The sequence below is a fragment of the Sander lucioperca genome, chromosome 18, assembly GCF_008315115.2.
Source record: "Sander lucioperca isolate FBNREF2018 chromosome 18, SLUC_FBN_1.2, whole genome shotgun sequence".
Classification (NCBI taxonomy): Eukaryota; Metazoa; Chordata; class Actinopteri; order Perciformes; family Percidae; genus Sander; species Sander lucioperca.
In genome coordinates, this window is record NC_050190.1 from 2,321,362 (window position 1) to 2,342,864 (window position 21,503).

A 21,503-nucleotide genomic window follows, 5' to 3' on the forward strand; every position below is an offset into this window, starting at 1 on the left:
GGTACCTTGCAACTGCCTCCAGAGTCCTCTGGGATAACATATCCCGGAAAGACTCCTTCAGTCGGACGGCTTCCCTGACCACCGGTGTCCACCACAGTGTTCGTGGGTTACCGCCCCTTGAGGCACCTATGACCCTAAGACCACAGCTCCCCACCGCAGCTTCAGCAATGGAAACTTTGAACGTTGTCCACTCGGGTTCAATGCCCCCAGCCTCCACAGGGATGCACAAAAAGCTCCGCCGGAGGTGTGACTTGAAAGTCTGTCGGACAGGGGCCTCCTCCAGACGTTCCCAATTCACCCGCACTACCCGTTTGGGTTTACCAGGTCTGTCCAGAGTCTTCCCCCACCCTCTGACCCAACTCACCACCAGATGGTGATCAGTTGACAGCTCTGCCCCTCTCGTCAGAATCAGAATCAGAAAAAGCTTTATTGCCAAGTACGTTTACACACACAAGGAATTTGTCCTGATGCTGTAGGTGCATGTCACATTAAAGCAACACGCACAGACACACCGATCGCCATATATGCGGCGCCAAAACAACTCTTAACTCTCGCAGGGAGAATACAGCATCACATGAGGAGAGGAGAGGGGGAAAAAAAGCAACTCTCAGACTATCCTCATAAAGATAAGAACAGTGTGGGAACAGGAAAAAAACACCTCAGCACATAGGCACACAAACAGTACATTTGCACTGCTGAACATAACATAACATAAATGTACAGTTGCACATTTGGCTGCGAAGGCGTTGGACTGGGGAGAGGGTAGGTTGGGGGAGTTTGGCCTGCTGAGAAACGCACAGCCCGGCAGTCCCACTAGTGACCCAGTCCGCAGAATGTTATAGCGAAAACACAGCACGTTGCCATGGTGACACCCTTGAACAGTCCAGAACCGATACGACAATCAGCAGGCAGTGGGGAAGACGGGGGAGGAACCAAGAGAGTCTCGCTTGCAGAGCCCCAACAGGGTGACCGTTTGTTCCAAGATACGGCCTTGGCAAGGCCGTTCAGGATAAGGGAGCCGAAAGATTAAATTTGTTTTGTCTACGCGAATGGCTGCTCTAATTTAAACATTCATTCTATTGTCCAACTACACACTGTTCAACTGGTCAATTTTTCTTTCCAAATCCATGACCTTCCTCATGATGGTATCCAAGCCGCGGGTCATTACCATGTTGTTTTCCATCACGCGATTAATAGTTCCAGTTTGCAAACTGATCGCTTTTCCGACAGCTTCAGTCAGGCCAGGCAGCTTCCTTGGGCTTTGGACAGCTACCAAAGTCTTTCCAATTCTTCGATAAACCAGAGCGAAGCATCCTCCAATCAGCAACATTCCAGTTATCAGGGTTCCAAATAGGTAGATATCCTCAACGTCCTCCACGGAAAGAGCAGAGAGACACACGACACGCCATTTCTCCCAGCCGTCCATCGTATACCCCGCAGCAAACGTCCCGTCAGGACATGCTGGCTCACCCGCACCAGTGCTCCTCCTCGAGAATACAGTGTCAATTGCATTGAGAGACCAGTTAATCAATTCCATGATTTTTAGGTATTTGTAGAGCCTTGCAGGGAGAGTCTCTAAAAAGTTAACAGCAGACTACACAAGACAAGATAGCAAGCAGGGTAGGCCTGGGAGGGAGAGGGAGAAAAAGCGACCGCCTTCGCTGAGAGCTGGAAAGAGAAGTGGCCCGGTGTGTCACCCGAGTGGCCAAAACATACTGCCTCAGATCAGATGAAACGATTATAAAATCGATCATTGACCTTTGGTCTAGGGTGCTCTGGTACCAAGTACACTTATGAGCATCCCTATGTTCGAACATGGTGTTCGTTATAGACAATCCATGACTAGCACAGAAGTCCAACAACAAACAACCACTCTGGTTTAGATCAGGGAGGCCGTTCCTCCCAATCACGCCTCTCCATGTGTCTCCATCATTGCCCACGTGCGCGTTGAAGTCCCCCAGCAGAACTATGGAGTCCCCCACTGGAGCCCCATACAGGACTCCATTCAAGGTCTCCAAGAAGGCCGAATACTCCGAACTCTTGTTTGGTGCATACGCACAAACAACAGTCAGAGTTTTCCCCCCCACAACCCGCAGGCGTAGGGAGGCGACCCTCTCGTCCACCGGGGTAACTCCAACGTAGCGGCGCTCAGCCGGGGACTTGTGAGTATCCCCACACCCGCCCGGCGCCTCACACCCTGGGCAACTCCGGAGAAGAAAAGAGTCCAACCCCTATCCAGGAGTATGGTTCCAGAACCGAGACTGTGCGTAGAGGTAAGCCCCACCAGATCCAACTGGTAGCGCTCCACCTCCCGCACAAGTTCCGGCTCCTTCCCCCACAGAGAGGTGACGTTCCACGTCCCCAGAGCCAGCGTCTGCTGCCCGGGTCTGGTCCGTCGAGGCCCCTGACCTTCACTGCCACCCATGTGGCAGCGCACCCGACCCCAGCGGTTCCTCCCACAGGTGGTGGGCCCATGGGTTGGAGAGAGAGGTGCCACGTAGCTTTTTCGGGCTGTGCCCGGCCGGGCTCCGTGGCAAACCCGGCCACCAGGCGCTCGCTGACGGACCCTCCATCTGGGCCTGACTCCAGACGGGGGCCCCGGGCTTTCTCCGGGCAGGGTCACATCATCTCTACCTCGTTTTTTCATAGGGTTTTTGAACCATTCTTTGTCTGGCCCCTCACCTGAGACCACTTTGCCTTGGGAGACCCTACCAGGAGCACAAAGCTCCAGACAACACAGCCCTCAGGTTCATAGGGACACACAAACCTCTCACCACGATAAGGTGATGGTTCCCCATCACAATTAGGGCACATAGCAGCCTCTGCCTTGCAGTTTTGTATTGCATGATCTTCACCGCACTTTGCACACTTTTTTTTATTCCGACAAGACCCAGCAACATGTCCAAACCTCTGACAGTTATAGCAGCGCAACAGTGGTTTAATATACTCCCTAACATGATATGCCATACTCCCAAGAAACACTCTCTGCGGCAGTACATCATCTTTAAATGTTAACAGGACGGGCAGATCCTCAACTCCCTTCCTACTCTTAAATCTCATAACATCAGTTACCTGGGCCCCCTTAAAGTTTCCTAAGATTTCCTTTTTGCTCGAGGGACCAAACTCTCCACCTTGACCCGCAATTTCCCTACACCCCTTGCATCATCCCATTATACAATATCTTGGCCTGAAAGTCCTTGCATATCTGACTCTCCAAAGCGTTGGTAATCCTTAATGGGTTCTGTAGGATCCACATACTGTATGTTGTTTATGGTCTCATTTATATTATTTATTGATTATTATATTGTGCACTTATATTGTAGGTGGTGGGCGTGTTCATCGCGGCTTGAGCAGAAGTGATATTATATTTGTTTGCTTCACCTGTCGGCTTTGACAGAGAGATGATTTTGATGATGATGATTAAGCACAATCTTGATTTTATGTTTTTAACTGAAACCTGGTTGGACCATAATAACAGTGCTGCTGTTCTTATCGAGTCAGCTCCTCCTAACTTCAGTTTTATGAGTGAGAATAGAGTGAATAAGAAAGGAGGTGGAGTTGCCATTTTCTTTAATGACTCATTCCAATGTACGCAAATATGTTATGGAAATTTTGCTTCTTTTGAATATGTGGCTCTTCAGCTAAGGTCTTCCCCTCGAGCTATATTTCTAAATATCTACAGGCCACCTAAATACTGTGCAACCTTCTTCGACATTCGACATTCAACATTCATGTTGACAACCCCCAGGATAGAGGGACCAAAGAACTGTGTTGTGTTTTTGAGAACTATGGACTGACTCAGCATGTGACGGAGCCCACACACAATAAGGGGCACACTCTGGATTGATTATCTCCAAGGGTCTGAACATTTCCAAAATTTTGGTGACGTTTGTTGCTCTCTCTGATCATTCCTGTGTTTTCTTTAACGGCACTATGTCGGTGCACAAAAGTGTTCAAACAAAGGTAATCAGAAAACGGTATATCACTGAAAACACCAGTGAAACATTCATTCAGCTTTTCTACTCCACACCCGCCCTCTTTGGAGTCTCAGTCAGCGAGCTTGTAGATAATTTCAATTGTAAAATTACAAATGTTATTGATGCCATTGCTCCTACTAAGGTCAAAGCTGTCTCTGGTAAGAAAAAATGGAGAAATGGAAAAATGGAGAAATTTCACACTGGTAAGAATAGAAAAAAAGAGTGTCTCGAAAAGCTGAACGCAGGTGGCGAAAAACTAATCTCCAGGTCCATTATGAAACCTATAAAGAGAGACTTCGCATTCATAAATTGGAACTGAGACATGCAAGGCGGTACTTTTTCTCTGACATTATCGCCAGAAACAATAATAATTCACGTGCTTTGTTTGCTACTGTCAATAGGTTAACAAACCCTCCAGTACCAGGAGCACTGAACTTTTATCCACCAAGGCCTGCAAAGAATTTGCCATCTTCTTCAGAGACAAAATTCAAAAAATTAGACAGTCAATGCCTCCAAATCAAGTACAGGATATGTGTTGTCACAGTGTCCAGCTAAAACAAATTCCAATATGACACAATTTCATACGATCAACCACAAATCTGGAAGACATTATACAAAATCTGAAAACCTCCTCCTGTTGCCTTGATATTCTACCAACGGGCATTTTCAATTTTTGCTTCCACTGATAATGGGGAGGTAAACTCTGCAATACTGTGGGACGGTATAAAGGCAGTCATTCGTGGGAAACTGATCGCCTTGACATCACAAAAAAAGGCTCGGCTAGCTACATATAAACACAAAGTAGAAAAACTGCAAGAACTGGAGAAGAAACAAAAATGCAGAAGATCAGTCTGTATTGCAACAAATAAAGAAGACAAGGGAAGAGATAAATGATATACTCAGGACAGATATAGAAAAGAGGGCAAGATTTGTAAAGCAGACCTACTATGAATCAGGCCCAAAAGCAACAAGACTTTTAGCTAGACGCCTGCAGAAACAGCAGGCCATTAACACAATTCATAAAATAAGGAACCCTCAAACCAACCAATTATCACATGAACCAGATGAAATAGAAAGAATATTTGAAGAATATTCCAAGAAACTCTATTCTAAACCATTATCAGCTGATGAAAAAACAATAAGAAGTTTTCTTGACTCACTTGACCTGCCATCTATTGGTGAGACACAGAATGACACTATTATGTCACAAATTACAGTTAAGGAGCTGGAAGCCGCAATTACTAGGTTAAAGGCTAATAAATCACCAGGTAGCGATGGGTTTCCATCGGAATGGTACAAGGCCTTTCAGAAGGAGCTAACACCTTTGCTTATGTCCTGTTTTAACTGGACTCTTAACGATGGCGGAGCCCCCCCATCGTGGAAGGAAGCAATTGTTACCGTTTTACCTAAAGAAGGCAAAGACAAAGAAAAATGCAAAAACTATAGGCTGATTTCACTTTTAAAAACGTAGACTACAAACTATTTACATCAATTATTTGCAAGATATTTGAGGCCCTCATACCAGATCTGATTGATGAGGATCAAACTGGGTTTATTAAAGGACGCCAAACACACGATATTAGAAGAACCCTCCATATTTTAGACACCGCTCAAAAAAGTGGCACAAGTACAATTCCGGTTAGTTTAGACGTCAAAAAGGCATTTGATAGTGTTAGTTGTTATTCTTGTATGAGGTACTAAAGCGATTTGGCTTCAATGAAAATGTAATCCGATGTATTAAAACTATTTATCAAGAGCCCACAGCTAAGATCAGAGTAAACGGAAGCCTGTCCAATACGATTCAGTTGGAGAGGGGGACAAGACAAGCTTGTTGTCTGTCTCCTACTCTTTTCGCCTTATATGTCGAGCCCTTAGCACAGGCAATAAGGCAGAGTGGGGAACTGCAGGGTGTCAATGTAGTTGAACATATAATTGGCCTTTTTGCGGATGATGTCATTATTTTCCTTGAACAACCAGATATATGTTTCCCACACCTAATGTCTCTACTGGAAACGTATGAATACTATTCAGGGTATAAACTGAATATATCAAAAACAAATTCTCTCATTAAATTATTCTCCATTCCAACAAATAAGAGATGCATATAATTTAAAATGGAATTCTAAAACAATTAAGTATCTTGGTGTAACTGACTAAAACACTTACCAACATGTTTGAAAACAATTATAGTGAAATCGATAAAAACATTCAAAAAGATATTGAAAGGTGGTCTACCCTTCCATTAGACTTCAGTGCTAGAATACAGACCGTCAAAATGAACATTCTGCCTAAATTGTTATATTTATTTCAAGCTCTTCCAATTAATAATCCCCAAAACAAATTTATAGCCTGGGACAAGATGATTTCTAGATTCATTTGGAATAGTAAAAAACCAAGAATCAAATTTAAGACACTTCAACTGCCTAAAAGTAAAGGTGGAATTGCTTTGCCTAACCTTACAGAATATTTTTATGCAGCTCAACTTAGACCTCTGGCCTGTTGGTGTAGACTTGACTATGAGTCTAAATGTAAAGAAATGGAGAGGGAAATACAGGGCTATCAGACCCAGATATTGGTGGGGGATAAACATTTGATAGGTGCTTTGAGACATGCTATGTACCCAATAGTAGCATTTACACTAGAAATATGGAGCATTGTAGTAAGAAAATACAAACTTAAGAGGGATATGTGCACTCTAAGGTGGTTCGCGTACGATTAAAAGTTTAAGCCAGGGACGTATGATCCAGTATTCAAAGAATGGGCACAAAGGTATGACAGCAATATGTACAGTTTCAGCAGGTGGAGAATTTCTAAGCTTCCAAGATCTAAAGACAAAGTACGGCCTCGAAAACAAAGATTTCTATAGATACATGCAGTTAAGAGATTATTTCACAAAAGAGATAAGGCCAGTTGAAACTATAAGTAAGGTGATCGGAGTCATTAAGGATTCATACAAACAGAAGGGGTCTCGGCTCATCTCTGCTTTCTATCAAGCTTTGGGTGAGAGCAGGGGGAATCAACACTATATAAAAGCAAAATGGGAAACAGAACTAAAGATCCAAATACAAGAGGAGGAATGGTATCACATGTGCGAGACACAATGTACATCTACAAATTCATTAATATGGAGGGAGTTCTGCGGGAAAAACCTAACTCGCTATTTTATAACACCAAAAATAAAATCTAGGCAACTCGCTATACAACAAAACTGCTGGAGACTGTGTGGGAGTGTGGAAGCAGACCATGCACTCATCTTCTGGAACTGTACAATAATGAGGACATACTGGCAAAATGTTAATTTAGTTGTAATAAATGTTTTGGTATATGAAATTCCAAATACTTGTCCAGTGATGTACCTTGGGAACATTGAGAAGGTTGTAATGAAAGAAGATCTACTTGACTAAAGTATTACTTGCAGCCAGTAAGAAAGTGGTCACAAGAAACTAGCTCAATGTAAATATCCCAAAACAGAACCAGTGGTTGGAAATTGTCCAGGAAATCTTTTTAATGTAAAAATTGACATACCTTTTGAGAGTCAAAGAATGTATTTGAAAAGAACTGGGAAAAATTGAACATTTATATGAGACGTGACACCAACTGAACAAATGCCAAATGGAATAGTGGACTGAATAGTGGATCATCTCCAGACAGTTTGTTAGTTTTATTACTATTGTTATTTTAATTTGTTCCTTATTTGCTGTATTGTTTTGTCTATATGCATGTGAAAACTCAATAAAAATGTGAGTTACAAAAAAGAAATGGGGAGATGCCCTTGGAAATGAGAAGGTATAAACTTGGGTTAAAATATTTGATGAAGATAAAAAGACAATGAAACATTTTCTACAAAATGTCTGCTAGATCAACAATGGAAATTTCTGGGAAGAGCAAGTAAGGTAAATACCAACTTTGGATACAAACTTAAATATAAGGCGGAGGGAAATTGTATAATTGATATTAAATGTGTGCTCGCCAGTCTGCTGGTCAGTTGTACCATCGTGGCTTATCCCAGAACCTATTGTGGATCTGTGCTTTCTGAACAATAATAAAAAAAAGAATTCAGAAGATATAGTTGAGAAAGTAAAGACCTGTAAATTCATATTTACACATTTACACAGATGGATTAAAAGACCTGGAAAGCGGAAAGGTAGCATTCGGTGTTGCCATTCCTGATTTAGGAATTAAAAGGGGATATATAATTCCAGATCAGTTATCATATTCACAGCATTTATGGGCACTTTGGTGGATAGAGTATAATAAACTGGACAATTTGTTACGATGAACAGAGCGGACTTAACGCAAGGCTGAAATGTAAATAAATTTATTGAACAAAAACTTGAACCAAGTTCGGCGAGGAACTCAGCATAAACTAGGATGGCGAGGGACTCAAGGGGGAAAACCTAGGATGGCGAGGGACTCAGGGGCAGAAACTAGAATGGCTAGGGAGCTCGGGGGAGCGTGGGGAAACCGGGGCCACAGACCTGAGGAGGAGACACTGGAGCAGGGAAGCAGAGGAGCCGAGGAAGGGCTGGCTGGACGTGGAGACGGAGGCAGGGTGAAGCAGGGTGCTGTGGGAGGAGGACTGGATGGGGAGGCCAGCTGACTGGATCTGGAAGCTTGGAAGCGAACACTGCAAAAACAAACACAGAGAAGGATAAGCTAAGGAAACACACAGGGACAGGTAAGTGCTAAAGATATGTCAGGAAGTTTAGCAGTGAGTGTCACCGGTGAAGCTGAGACAATGATTCAGCGGAGATGGTTTGTTGAGCCAGGGTTGAAGTACTGAGCTTGATTGCAGATGGCTGGCAGGTGTGCGTGGCAGGAGAGCGGTGATGGTGGATTGGCAGCAGGTGTGTGTTGTCAGCTGGCAGGCAGTAGACAGGAGGGGAGGAGGGAAAGCAAGAGAGACACAGGGAGAGAGACAGAACCAGAAAAAAAACTAACGGCTAGAGAAAAATAAACAAACTCACAGCCAGCCGACCCCAACCATCACACAATTCCGTCATTTGCATCGATTCAGCAGCAGCTTTAACCTTAATAAAAGAAATCAAATCCAGATTTTTCAGACATTGTTCAGAATCTATGAAGGAGGAAATGAGGTAGCTTTTATTTGGGTTCCAGCTCACATGGCTATAGCCAAAACACCCTGTCGGTACACGATCCGTTCTGCCTGTACGATCCGTTCTGCACATGCGCAAAATGTTCACGCATGCGCGGTTGTACGAGGATTTACGACACTGCACGATCTGTTCCACGCTTCCAGTCGACAGCCAAGCTAACGTTAGTTTAGCTAACAGCTAATTCGGCTAACCGCTAGCTGATTGTAGCGGTCTGCCGTTAGCCTCCACAGGCAAGCTAACGTTAGTTTAGCTAACGGCTCATTCGGCTAACCGCTAGCTGATTGTAGCGGTCTGCCGTTAGCCTCCACAGGCAAGCTAACGTTAGTTTAGCTAACAGCTAATTCGGCTAACTGCTAGCTGAGACAGCATGTAATAAAAGACTTTAAAAGACCCTCAAAATAAAACTTGAAAATAAACGTTGACATATATAACAAACACCTAACATATATAACAGCTGTTACGTCAGTTCTACTTTACTTGTGCTCATTTAAAATACAATCACTCAATACTTGTCTGTATTGTTATTACTATGAAGTCTTAATTTAGCTGTAGCCTGCTTTTCCCATTAAGTTTGAGTTAACGTTATTTTAGACTGAATCTAGCTGTCAGCTAGCGGTTAGCCGAATTAGCTGTTAGCTAAACTAACGTTAGCTCCCCAGTGGAGGCTAGCCATAGGCTAGCGTGGAACAGATCGTGCAGGTCGTATCATCGGTAAAACAGTATTATCTTGCGCATGTGCAGAACGGATCGTGCAGGCAGAACGGATCGTGTACCGACAGACCCTCTAGAGTAAAAAAACTGAAAGCCTTAAACGGAGAATGCCTAAATGTAGCCGCAGCTCTGTGGTCCAGATGGGTAATGAGGAAGCAGATTGCTTAGCAAAGAACAGTGCTCATTCGAATAATATTGAAGTTGCTCTACAATTCGGAGAGTGTTGTTAAATTATTAACAAGTCAGTAAAAGAAATGTGGCAGAAACCTTAAAGTGCTCATATTATGCTTTTAATAAACCCTTTTTTTTCTCTACGATCTGTTCTGAACTTGGATGACTGTTGACCTACTTGTGCAGTATTGGACTAGCCTAAAATATAGTAGAGTAGAGTGTTAAAGACTTTTTTTATTTCTGCTACTTATAGTCACACTGTATTTATTTATGTTCGTACTGTATTTATGTTGACACTGCACTACAATAGAATTTGTACAATCCATTTGAAACAATCTTTTTCTTAAACTCACTTACTTCTACTTAACGTTTTTATTTATTTCTTACTGTAGCTATACTTTTTTACTTTATACACTTATTAGGGCCCGAGCACGAAAGTGCAAGGCCCCAACGGTGCTTTGCACTTAAAGTGCGAAGGAACCTATTGTTTTTCATAAGATTATTATTTTTACCAATTCCTCGTTGCATTTTTGAGGGGGTTAGTATGCACGAAAACTCACAAAAATTTGCACACATGTCACAACTGGTGAAAATTGCAAAGTTCTGTAGTGATTGGGCTCGGGCGTTGCCAGGGGGCTCCATAGCGCCCCCTAACGTGCGCCTTAAATTGGACAAAAGTAATAAGTTAATATACCAACTTTTGAGGGAACATAGGTCTCATCTTCAAGTCCATGGTGCTATTTTTAGAAACAATTACAAAATTCTATAATTTCCGAAATATTGGTTTTCGTGTAAAAATCTTCATTTTACAAACACTTGTTTGAGGACTTTAGGATGCACGAAAACTCTCAAGATTTTGCAGCCATGTGCACAATAGTAAACTCTTTCATCTGAATTTACATTTAGGCTTGGGAGTGGTATGGTTGCTCTATAGCGCCCCCTAATTGGTTTTAGCACTTGGGCACATTTTTGACAGCCTAAATATATACGAAAACTCACAAAAATGGGCACCCACATAAACACCTGGGAGCTGTGCGAGACTGTACAGCCATTTGGCCCAAACCTGTAAGTGGGCTCCATAGTGCCCCCTAATGCCTGGAAGGCCTTAACTTGGACATAGTTGCTCCGATCTTCACCAGATTTAATACCCATATTGCTCTAATCATTGCGGACATATTTCCCATTTACGTTCATTAGCTCTGCCCAACCGGAAGCATTTTTAATTATTCATTTTTCATGTGTTTTACATTCTTTCGAACTCGTCCCAGGCCGTGATTTCAATCTTCTTGAATCTTTGCAGGTAGTATCTGTTGACCCTCATGACGAAAAGTTATCCAGAGAATTTTGATAGTTGAAGAAATGCGCAAGTTACAGCAACTTCCTGTATAAACAGGAAGTTGCGTTATCTTGGCAACAATTATTCCGATTGCCCCGAAACTTGACAAGATTGTTCATCATGGCTGGTTTAGCATCTGTGCCAAACTTGGCGTCAATCGGCCATTAGATGGCGCTGTTTTAATTTTTTTTAATTAATCAGCAAAATATTGATATATGGGAAGCCTACTCTGTCTAACTACTCCTGGGGCGTGAGTCCGATCGGCACGAAAACTTGCATATAGACTCGGAGGACCCTCGTGACAAAAAGTTATCAAAAGAATATTGATAGCTAACACAATGCGCAAGTTACAGAGGACCAACTTCCTGTAGGTGGGTGTGGAAACAGGAACGGTTGTATCTTGCCAACGGCTATTCCAATGGACATAAAACTCTTATTTTACCTTGAATTTGACTGTGAGCAACTGCAACTAAATAATTTCCCTGAGGGGATCAATACAGTATTCTGATTCTGATTCTGATTTGTAATAAACAGTACATAGATATATACACAACAGTGTATTAATCTATGTAAACAGTAGAGGGCAGCAATACGCCATTGCAGCGTGTAGTCTGCCTAATCCAAAGAAGAAGAAGAAGAAGAAGAAGAAGAAGAAGAAGAAGAAGAAGAAGAAGAAGAAGGTAAATTACGTCATGGCCAAGATGGCATCCTCCCTGGTAGAGAGTGGAGAAGATGCATTTAGAAAAATATTCAAGTTTTATAAGAGAAGAAACCTACCGCCAGATTTCTGCGATGTCATTGATTTCTCCAAAGGTTTACCGAGTGACAAGGTGAGGGGAATATCATATCAGGTCGATAAAAATGACAACTTTAGAAACCTGAAACCTGTGTGTGTGGGGGGAATGGGAACCTCTAGTAATATGTGATTCAATCCCGTGCGAATCTGCCATGTCTGTAGTTTGTCAAGTAAAAATCCCACCGCATATTAGGCTACGTTGCCATATTTCGCCAAAACATATAGCTCGTGGATAAATATTAGTCAGCATATCTGTGATTCGGGATTGTATTGGCAATTATGAATGTAGGTTTTGACAGAGGCTTGACATCATATGTGGGCAATAATGTCCGTAAAATACAGACTTATCCCTTGTGAATGCGCCGCGTGAAACAGACGTGTTCGTAAAGTACAGAAGTAACGTTATTATCAGCAAAATTAACATTATGAGCCTTTGTTTACTAGCAGTAATCTGTAGTTTACTAACTAATGTAGCAGTGTGACAGCCGCCATGACAACAGCTTGGTGGCTATCTATTCCCTGGTAATAATCTTCAGCGTTTCCACACGTCTTCTTTAGCCTATGAGATAGGATAAAGGAGATGGGGAAGAAGGTACTTTATAATTAATTAGGAATAGACAACAGCTAAGTTAAGATAGCACCACTGAACTTTGTGTTTTACCCTCATGGATATTAATAGCAGTGGAAAAGATATGTGATACACCTTCTAATGTTGTATAATTCAACAGCAGCACTACTGTAGCTATAGCCTCAGAATCCCCAGACATAAATCCCTGATACAGACTGTGTGTGTGTGTGTGTGTGTGTGTGTGTGTGTGTGTGTGTGTGTGTGTCATAGATTGTTCCAGCTATACTGGACCCTTCTGCAGTGAGTGATGTGGAGGCTACTAGGGTTGGATTACAGTCTGTCAGAGACTGGAGAGCCTTCAGCCTGCAGGGCTACCCAGGTAAACGCAGGAAAGATGGAGAGAAAGACCATTGTTTACCAAAATTAGACTCAAATACCAGGGGTCCGTTTCAGGAAGGAGGTTTAACAAACTCTGAGTCTAACCCTGAACTCTGAGTTGATTTACCCTGAGATGGGAAACTCTGAGTTTTCGGTTCCAGAACAGCTGATTTGAGTTGGTTCAATCAACTCGGCATAGTCGTCGATTTTGGTGGGGACGGTGGGTACGCGTATCTACCAGATTTCGTCATGAGTCATTTGTACCCACCACTTTTTTTGAAAACCTCGAGCTCAATTTAATTTAAAAAAAAGTCTATAACACATATAATTCTTGAGCGACAGATGCCAAAAAATCCACAACAATCTCTATCCCCACAGGGCAGGCACAGACACAGCCGCTCTGCTGCTGCGCTGGCTGCACGCTTCTCTGTTCACAACACTGCCTGTCGGGACATTCTGCTTAACGTGAAAAAAAAGCTTAACGCGGTTTAATGTACCTAAACAACGATCAATGATCACCAAATTTCGCATGGCCATATCTTGTAATGAACACTTAAGTCTGTCAAAAGAACTAAACCAAAATCCAGCGGTTATATAAGTTATCTCACATTAGCGTTGTCTTCTTCATTGGCACCTATGGCGAGGAAAAAGCTTGTACCTAAACAATGATCAATGGTTACCAAATTTCTCTCTCATATTGCTCCTCATAACCACTGAAAACTGTCAAAAAATCGAACCAGAAATGTGGTGATGATTGATCGTTGTTAAGGTACATTAAACCACGTTAAGCTTTTTCACGTTAGGACTTATAAAGCCCATGAGAACCGTGGGGAGTCAACCCACAGCCGCTTCGCTGCCTTGCTGAAAATGTGAATCAGAAACACTTAATGTCAGATAACGTCCATAATAATTGGAGTTTGGGTTCGATTTTTTGACAGTTTTCAGTGGTAACGAGGAGCAATACGAGAGAGAAATTTGGTGATGATTGATCATTGTTTAGGTACATTAAACCACGTTAAGCTTTTTCCTTACATAGGCTCTAATGAAGCAGAAACGCTTAATGTCAGATAACGTCCATAATAATTGGAGTTTGGGTTAGATTTTTTTGACAGTTTTCAGTGGTTATGAGGAGCAATGTGAGAGAGAAATTTGGTAATCATTGTTTACGTACATTAAACCACGTTTTTATTAATTAGTAAGCTACAGGACAGCGTCTTTCAAAACATGACCTGCGCAAAAGAGAAAAAAAAAATTAATGCGTCATTGTACCCAGCACTTCTGGAAATGTACTTCCGAAGGGGTCTCTGTCCCCAGCACATTACTATACTCTAAAATACTATAAATACTCATGCGCACATACAGCGAGTTTGAACGTGTATTTAGTTAAAAAAAAGCAACACAGCGGCTGCTGTAAAATAGCGAGAATTGGTGTGGGAGAAAATTGCTGCTCGAGTCAATGCGTAAGCTCTAATATAGTGTATTAATTTCATATTTAATCACAGGTAACCTATAATATTACTGGTGAAAACTGGAATGGTAGTAGGCTACACCTATAATTTCATTTAGGTGCAATCCTGCGGGAGACAAAGTAAACTACTAATCCCATTCTGATGTTGCAGCACCATCATTAACATAATTATGATTTACAATCATTTATTTTTAATGTCTCTTACTGGTTTGTGTCCAGGGAACTCTACACAAACGTTTAAAACACGTTTCAGAGCGAGGCACACTTTTCTGACGGCTCTATACAGTGGCTTTATTGCTCCGCATCAACAATGTTGTAAAGAAAACTGCCGTTTGCAATAAAACATAATGCGACACAAATAATGTGCTGGGATGTAGAGCATGTCCATGATGGGTGACGTTAGTGATATGAGGACGGATGAGGTTATGTAGGCTACATAACTGATAGACTGGGAAGAAAAACGATACCGCTCAAATAGGTAGTTATCTGGAAATGAAAATGCATCTATTGTCGGGGCCTCAATATCATCTCCCGACATATGTTTAACTCCCTGCAAAGTAATACAGCTTCTTCATCAATGGGCACACAAGGAAATGCCATGTTCGGAACAAAAACGTTTTATAGTCTGCATAACATAGTTAATAAACTAACACTGTTTTTTTTATTCATGCAGATAACAAACTGCGCTAAAATGCGCCTGATACAGACTGAATGAATGAGGAAATGAAAGAGCACTGTGTCAGAGGGAGGAGACTGAGAGAAAGTCCAGGTTTATTGAAGAAAACCTCCTCCCGACCAGGTTAGGTTCACAGGCTCAGTTACCGTAGTAACTCTGAGGTTAAGTTACCTCTCTTTCTGAAACGGGCTGGAGTTACCCCTCTCTCTCAGGTTTGATTAACCTCTCTTTCTGAAACAGAAAACCCAGAGTTTCCCTCATCTCAGGGTTAACAAACTCAGAGTTTTCATTTAACCTGCTTTCTGAAATGGACCCCAGGAGTTCAACACACTCAGACCAAAACAAAATGCTGTATTTATTTACTAGGAGAGAAAACTGACACGGATAAAAATATCGCCTAGGTACCGCCACTAACTTCCAGATTCGATTCTGATTCACAAGGTCCCGATTTGATTTGGTTTCCGATTCAATGTCGATTTGGGATATTTCAGTTGCAAAACCAATTTTGCTTGGACATTGGACATGCATGGAATTCTACAAATGTACAAGGTCCCCTCTAACCTGGTGCATTATTAAAAGTCAATATCAATGTTTACATTAAGAATTGACCCCAAAGCAGTTACATGAATATAACAATGCACTTTTTATTATTCAGATATCTTAAGGTGAGAGGTCTAGGGCTCCTTTTTAAAATGACCATTTCCAGTTTTCCCTTCATCTTTGGAGTGTTTTTTTAACCTCCTTCCTGACAAGCTAAGATGACATAGTTGGTACCAATGGATTACTTAGGTCTTCTAGTTTCTAGTTATGATACAGACAGAGATTGATTCTGGATTGTATGAATCAATATTGGATCATCATGCAAATGAAAATTGATTTAAATCGGAAAATCTGTTTTTTAAACCAGCCCTAATAAAAATACAGATGCATGTCAAATGAAAGGAAAATTGTCATAGATTTGCTAAGCGTGTAGAACTCAACAGGAAGGATGAACAGCATTCTTCCAAAAGATATTCCCTCATTTTTGTGTCATAACGATGTTGGTTGAGAGCACTGTCTAACACGTTGCTCCAAAATTTCTCATATGTGGTAGGTTGAGATCTGGTGACTGTGAGCTATGACACATTATTTTCATATTCATCAAAGCATTCAGTGAGCCCTAAGCTCTGTGTGGAAGTATCTGATATTTGTTTCTCCACCATATTTGCTCAGAGCATCTTCTTTCATTCTGGTATACTACTGTACGTTAGAGCTTAGATCGGGCCCAACAAATCAAGCCCGACCCTACCCGAGCCCGTGCACATTGGCCCTCATTTATCAGCCTAACGTAGAAACCAGCGCAGATATGAGCGCAGAAATCCTCTTAGGACAGGCTTCACGTGTGATTCATGAAACGTTCGTATCACACCAATCAGAGCGTAAGAATGGTAGTACATTGATAAATGCAGCGGCTGGAAACGATCGTAATTTAAATATCACGCCCCAATATATTCTGGGTTTTGAGGCCTACAATTTATGACATGGCGAGACGTAATCCGGCTGAGAAGCAGCACTTTTCAGAGGTGGAGATTGAAACCCTGATATCTCAGGTTCATTTGCACTAACGTATGTAGATTTGGCAGCCTGAAAACTGTTATTAAAGGCTGTAGAAATAATGCGGAATGGAAAGAGATCACTGCAGTAAACAGTGTTGCCGTGGTAAATCGGACTCCAGCTGAAGTTTATTTAATTTATACATCCTTGACATATGTATGCTATAGTCCCCATAGTAATATACAGGCTTATATTGCAATCTCTTAGGCCTACATGGTTTACGTATATTTAAATAAACACACAGTAGCGGAGTTTATGCAGTGTCTTTTATTTTACTCGTGTTTTTTTCATGAGTCAGAACTGTGAGAGTGCGTGTCTTCCGCCCCCCGTGCTGGACCCCCACCTCAACCCTGTCTCCTGACAGCAGAGGGGCTGGAAAAACAAGCCGAAATATATCGGCCAATGGCAGAAATAAATGTTGTGCATCGTCACATGACGGCAGGGTGGGTAGTGTATAAATTGAAAATTCATTGATGAAAGTAACTGCAGTGTCAGCATTGTGTATTGTTCAGGGTTCATCTTCATCTCCAACCCGTTCTTGCTGGGCTCACAACCTTTCTGGGTCAGACAGTGTCTGAAGACCTACTCTCAGAAGCCCAATGTCTGCAACCTGGACATGCACATGTCTCCCTCTGACACCCAGGACATCTGGGGAAAGAGTGTTCATAGCCTCAGGTGAGAAAATTCTGACTGGATCTGTCTGACCCAAAACTTTGGCCAGTTAACTGTTGTTTTGTCAGGAGAAAGATAGATAATTTAGAGTTATTAAACTTTTTTGCTTTGACGCTTTGGCAATAATGTTCACCTGACATACATCCCAATAAAGCATATTTAATTAAAAGAGAGAGATGCACAGCAACCACAATATTAACATTGGAATAACAATATGACTAATAATAATTATAGCAGTGGGTAAAATAGAATGATGTGAACGGTAGCAATACAAACAGCAGTAATGATTATAGAAATATGACTTACAACAATGTAAGTGTGCTATGTTTTATTCCCCTCCACAGTTCTCCTCACTCTGGAAAGAGAGAAACAAAGACTCTACTTGACAGGCTGCGCTGGGTCACTCTGGGATATCACTACAACTGGGATACCAAGGTAAGCAACACATCCTGCTTTGTTAGAGGATCCTTTAGGTAGGATTCAATTGATAGAGGTAGAGCTGTAAATGCAGAAATGTCTAATTCTTTCAAACCATTTTGTTATTTTTTTAAGGATGTATAATCCTTGAGGGTTTGCACTGAGTCACACTTTCAAGTGATACCACCCCCTTACCCCTACTGAGTGGCATAACTAACTTGGAAACGGACAGGCCATTGCAAGCTACAGGCATTTATGAGATGTACCAAACCCAGTCAGTGCTCTATGGACAAATTTCCAAATGTTTATACATTATATATAGCTTCTACATCAGGGGACTAGCTACACTAAACAAAGTGGAGATCTGTGAAGATTTGCCCAATGGCAATTCCTGTCTGTCAATTAAACGTGTGTACGCCGATATGAGATGCTGACGGGCAAAGGGCAATTGGTATTGAGAGGGCTACACAACCTGTGCACTGTTATTGGCTGGGGGTTACACACCCACTTGGGGCCCAAACGCCCTTTGCTGACGCCCATAAACGTCCCGACTGACCAAAATAAAAGAGAGAATCCAGGCAGAGGGCAGGGTCTCTGTAGATACAGACACCACCACACACTTCTAGTTGGTCATAAGTGATGATTGAAAGGGATTACTTATAAATCTATACATTGTTTGTTTCATATTATACCTTTTAAAGTCTGTAATCATTTCAGTATTTAGTAGTGAGTATTTAGACACATCAACTCTGTACTACCTGTGCCAAATTTAATTTAATTTTGGCCAGTTCACTTTTTGAGATTTAGGTTTTATTTTGAAAGATGTGACCAAAAGTCTTATTGTTGTTGTGAAGACTTCTGGTTGTCTGTGGACAAGTTTGTGAAAATATATTTAAAAAACTGTTATTTACCATTTCACAGCCTGTTAAAACATACATCTTCACGTTGCTTTGTTGTTCCCTTCACAGATGTACTCTGCCAACCATTACACTCCTTTCCCAGCTGATCTCCACTTGCTGTCCTTCCAAATAACAGCTGCCTGTGGGTTTCAGGGCTTCAACGCAGAGGCTGGAATCCTCAACTACTACCGATCTGATTCATCTCTGGGAATCCATGTAGATGAATCAGAACTAGATCACAGTCGACCACTTCTGTCGTTCAGGTGAGAGGGGAGAATTGTAAGTAAAATCTGCTGAGAGGAAAGCATTCTTCTATATATCTAGGGTTTTACAATGCCAAGCAGTTATTTTGTTATTTGTTTTATTGTACCAATAATCCAGGATGTTGCAACATGGGAAAGACTCCATTACCTGGTGAACTACAGAACAATATTTTATAAAACCTCACTTTATATCTTGTTGTCTTTTCTAATAGTTTTGGGCAGTCAGCCATCTTCCTCCTGGGAGGCCTCCGCAGACAGGACCCCCCGATTGCTATGTACATGCACAGTGGGGACGTGATGGTGATGTCGGGACAGAGTCGCCTCCTTTACCATGCTGTCCCACGCATCATTTCAGCACCCCAGGGACGTACAGCTTTAGAGATGGAAGGCTGCAGCCTGGCCTCACCTCAACAGGGCTGCTCTGTGGTGGAGCCGGTGTCAGAGAAGGACTGGGCCGTGTGCTCCAGGTACATCCAGAGCTCCAGAGTGAATGTGACTGTCAGACAGGTGCTGGGGCCTGGCCAGAGCTTCCCAGACACACCATCTGCTCACCAAAGGACTGATGCAGGTCAGACAGTGGGCTACCATGACAGAGCAGCAGATGAGGAGGGTGAGAACAGAAAGAGTAGTAGTAGCTGTGACTCTGTTGATACTGCAGAGACATGACACAGACCACCTGCTGTAACACTCACTTCTTCTTTGAGTCTTTCTTTGCCATTATATTGTATTACTTGTCACATCTGCTAAAAAGCACAAGCCACTTCAGATGTGCTCTTAATGTTAGGCTGGGTGCTAAATTTGTCAGTACAAACTGTCTGCTTACTTAGAACAGGAAGGTCCACCCAACTTCTACGAGACTTTATACATAGTCCTCCAATTTTAGGACAATGGTCCTAAACATAGAGCCAGTTAAACTAATTCTGTTTCACTGCTGCGGACCAGACTGAAGGAAATGCAAGAAATGAAGATGGCTGCCTTACAGGCCTGTCAGAGCACCAACAGGAAGATATAAAGCATCTGCTGTGTTCAGAGACTTCACCCAGTTATTGATTACATAGAATTTTTCACCAAATATGTTATTCAATTTAGAACTATTGGACTATTTATGAAAATGGCTACATGTGCACTCAAATTAAAGCAGTCTAAATCCAGAGTGTGCGACTGTCATTCTGTATAAATGTCTAAATCTAAGAAACGTTAAAATAGAGGAATGTCTAAATTCATACATAATCAGTTTGATATATCATTACTGCTAAAATAAGTTGTTGAGGATAAAGATGTATACTGTATACTTATACAGTGTATATTACACTGTATACTACCTGGATAAAGAAAAAACACATTAAAGGGGTGGTTCAGAATTTTGGACATAGGACCTCATTTCCAAGTTAGCCAGTGTGGTATTTATCAGTGGCTCAGTTTTCATCCAGTCCTTCCAGTTGCAGAGTTTGCTGGTGCTAGGCTAGCGCAAGTCAACAGTATCTGCTAGCCTGCCACTAAAAGCAGTCTTACACACTCCACAGTACACCTGAGGCAAATAAATTATAACGCCAGACTATCGATGTAAATGTCTGTTGTAGGGCTGCCACCTCTTAGTCGATTAGTCGACTAATCGGTCGTTTTGGTCTTAGTTGACTAAGATTTCTTTAGTTGATGAGTCATTTTTTATGCTTATTCATGCTTAATTACTCATTTCCAAGAAACTTATGAGCACATTTCTGGTAAGCACAAGATTTAAAGTGGTGCTTTTGCAGGATTAATTGTGGAGAAACTCAGTTTTACATTTTCATTAACTACATTTATATTGTGCTTTTCTAGTCTTAATCACCTCTCAAAGAGCATAGCTCTGTCGATTACATCAACTAATCGATTAATCGACAAAATCATATAAGTGTTAGTCGACTAAGAATTTCTTTAGTCGAGGACAGCCCTAGTCTGTTGATAAAATAATGTTAGAAATAAAACTACCCTTGCATCTCAATGATCGCATTACATTTTGAGGGACTAGTTTCTCAGCAGCGGCGGAATTTTACTTAGCTCTGGTTAGTAGTATTGCGCCAAAAAGTAAACGGAGAAGCGCACTCCAGTCGGGAAACCTAGTAGCTGCTGGCTTGGACATCAAGGCGGAGACTCTACTCAACTGGCAAATGTGTAGTGATCATTTTAGACCAGACGACTTTGAAAAACCCGCAATCTAAAGGACCACAAGTCACTGACAACGAATGCGGTTCCATCCGTCTTTCTAGATACACCAACAGCTACTGATGAACAGGTAATAACTTTCGGTAGGCTACTCTAGCTAATAAAGCTAGCCCCTTTCATAACGTTAGCCTAGCTGCTACTGATAGATTGAGACTGACAACGTTAGTGGAACGTTACTGTTCAATGCATTGTGGATAGTGACAACGTTAGCTAACGGTATAGCTGCACTCTTGGTAGATTCCTTGCTACCAACTACAGG

General features: G+C 41.9%; 2 protein-coding genes across 2 annotated transcripts; one reads left to right on the forward strand and one right to left on the reverse strand.

The window, feature by feature from the left end:
* Positions 1–8,353: 8,353 nt before the first annotated feature.
* Positions 8,354–11,056, reverse strand: LOC118493776 (arginine-glutamic acid dipeptide repeats protein-like). The gene is made up of 3 exons (XM_035994928.1): positions 11,000–11,056; positions 8,700–8,920; positions 8,354–8,604 (listed from the first exon to the last, which is right to left on the reverse strand). Exons 1-3 carry the CDS (start codon positions 11,054–11,056, stop codon positions 8,361–8,363), a joined length of 522 nt encoding a protein of 173 aa, XP_035850821.1. The 3' UTR covers positions 8,354–8,360.
* Positions 11,057–11,972: 916 nt separating this feature from the next.
* Positions 11,973–20,195, forward strand: alkbh1 (alkB homolog 1, histone H2A dioxygenase). The gene is made up of 6 exons (XM_031280369.2): positions 11,973–12,142; positions 12,947–13,055; positions 17,304–17,466; positions 17,808–17,898; positions 18,849–19,042; positions 19,255–20,195. Exons 1-6 carry the CDS (start codon positions 12,005–12,007, stop codon positions 19,706–19,708), a joined length of 1,149 nt encoding a protein of 382 aa, XP_031136229.1. The 5' UTR covers positions 11,973–12,004; the 3' UTR covers positions 19,709–20,195.
* The last annotated feature ends 1,308 nt before the right edge of the window (positions 20,196–21,503 follow it).

What these genes read in the sequence shown, in the direction of transcription:
- LOC118493776 (XM_035994928.1), bottom strand. Translation starts at nt 11,056, where the DNA reads ATGGAGCCCACTTACAGGTTTGGGCCAAATGGCTGTACAGTCTCGCAC. An exon ending in CAGTCTCGCACAGCTCCCAG is followed by an intron (nt 8,921 to 10,999) that starts GTGTTTATGTGG and finishes ATTTTTCTCTAG; the next exon opens with CCGTTAGTTTTTTTTCTGGT. An exon ending in TCATTGTCTCAGCTTCACCG is followed by an intron (nt 8,605 to 8,699) that starts GTGACACTCACT and finishes TTGTTTTTGCAG; the next exon opens with TGTTCGCTTCCAAGCTTCCA.
- alkbh1 (XM_031280369.2), top strand. Translation starts at nt 12,005, where the DNA reads ATGGCCAAGATGGCATCCTCCCTGGTAGAGAGTGGAGAAGATGCATTT. An exon ending in AAGAGTGTTCATAGCCTCAG is followed by an intron (nt 17,467 to 17,807) that starts GTGAGAAAATTC and finishes TCCCCTCCACAG; the next exon opens with TTCTCCTCACTCTGGAAAGA. An exon ending in ACTACAACTGGGATACCAAG is followed by an intron (nt 17,899 to 18,848) that starts GTAAGCAACACA and finishes TTCCCTTCACAG; the next exon opens with ATGTACTCTGCCAACCATTA.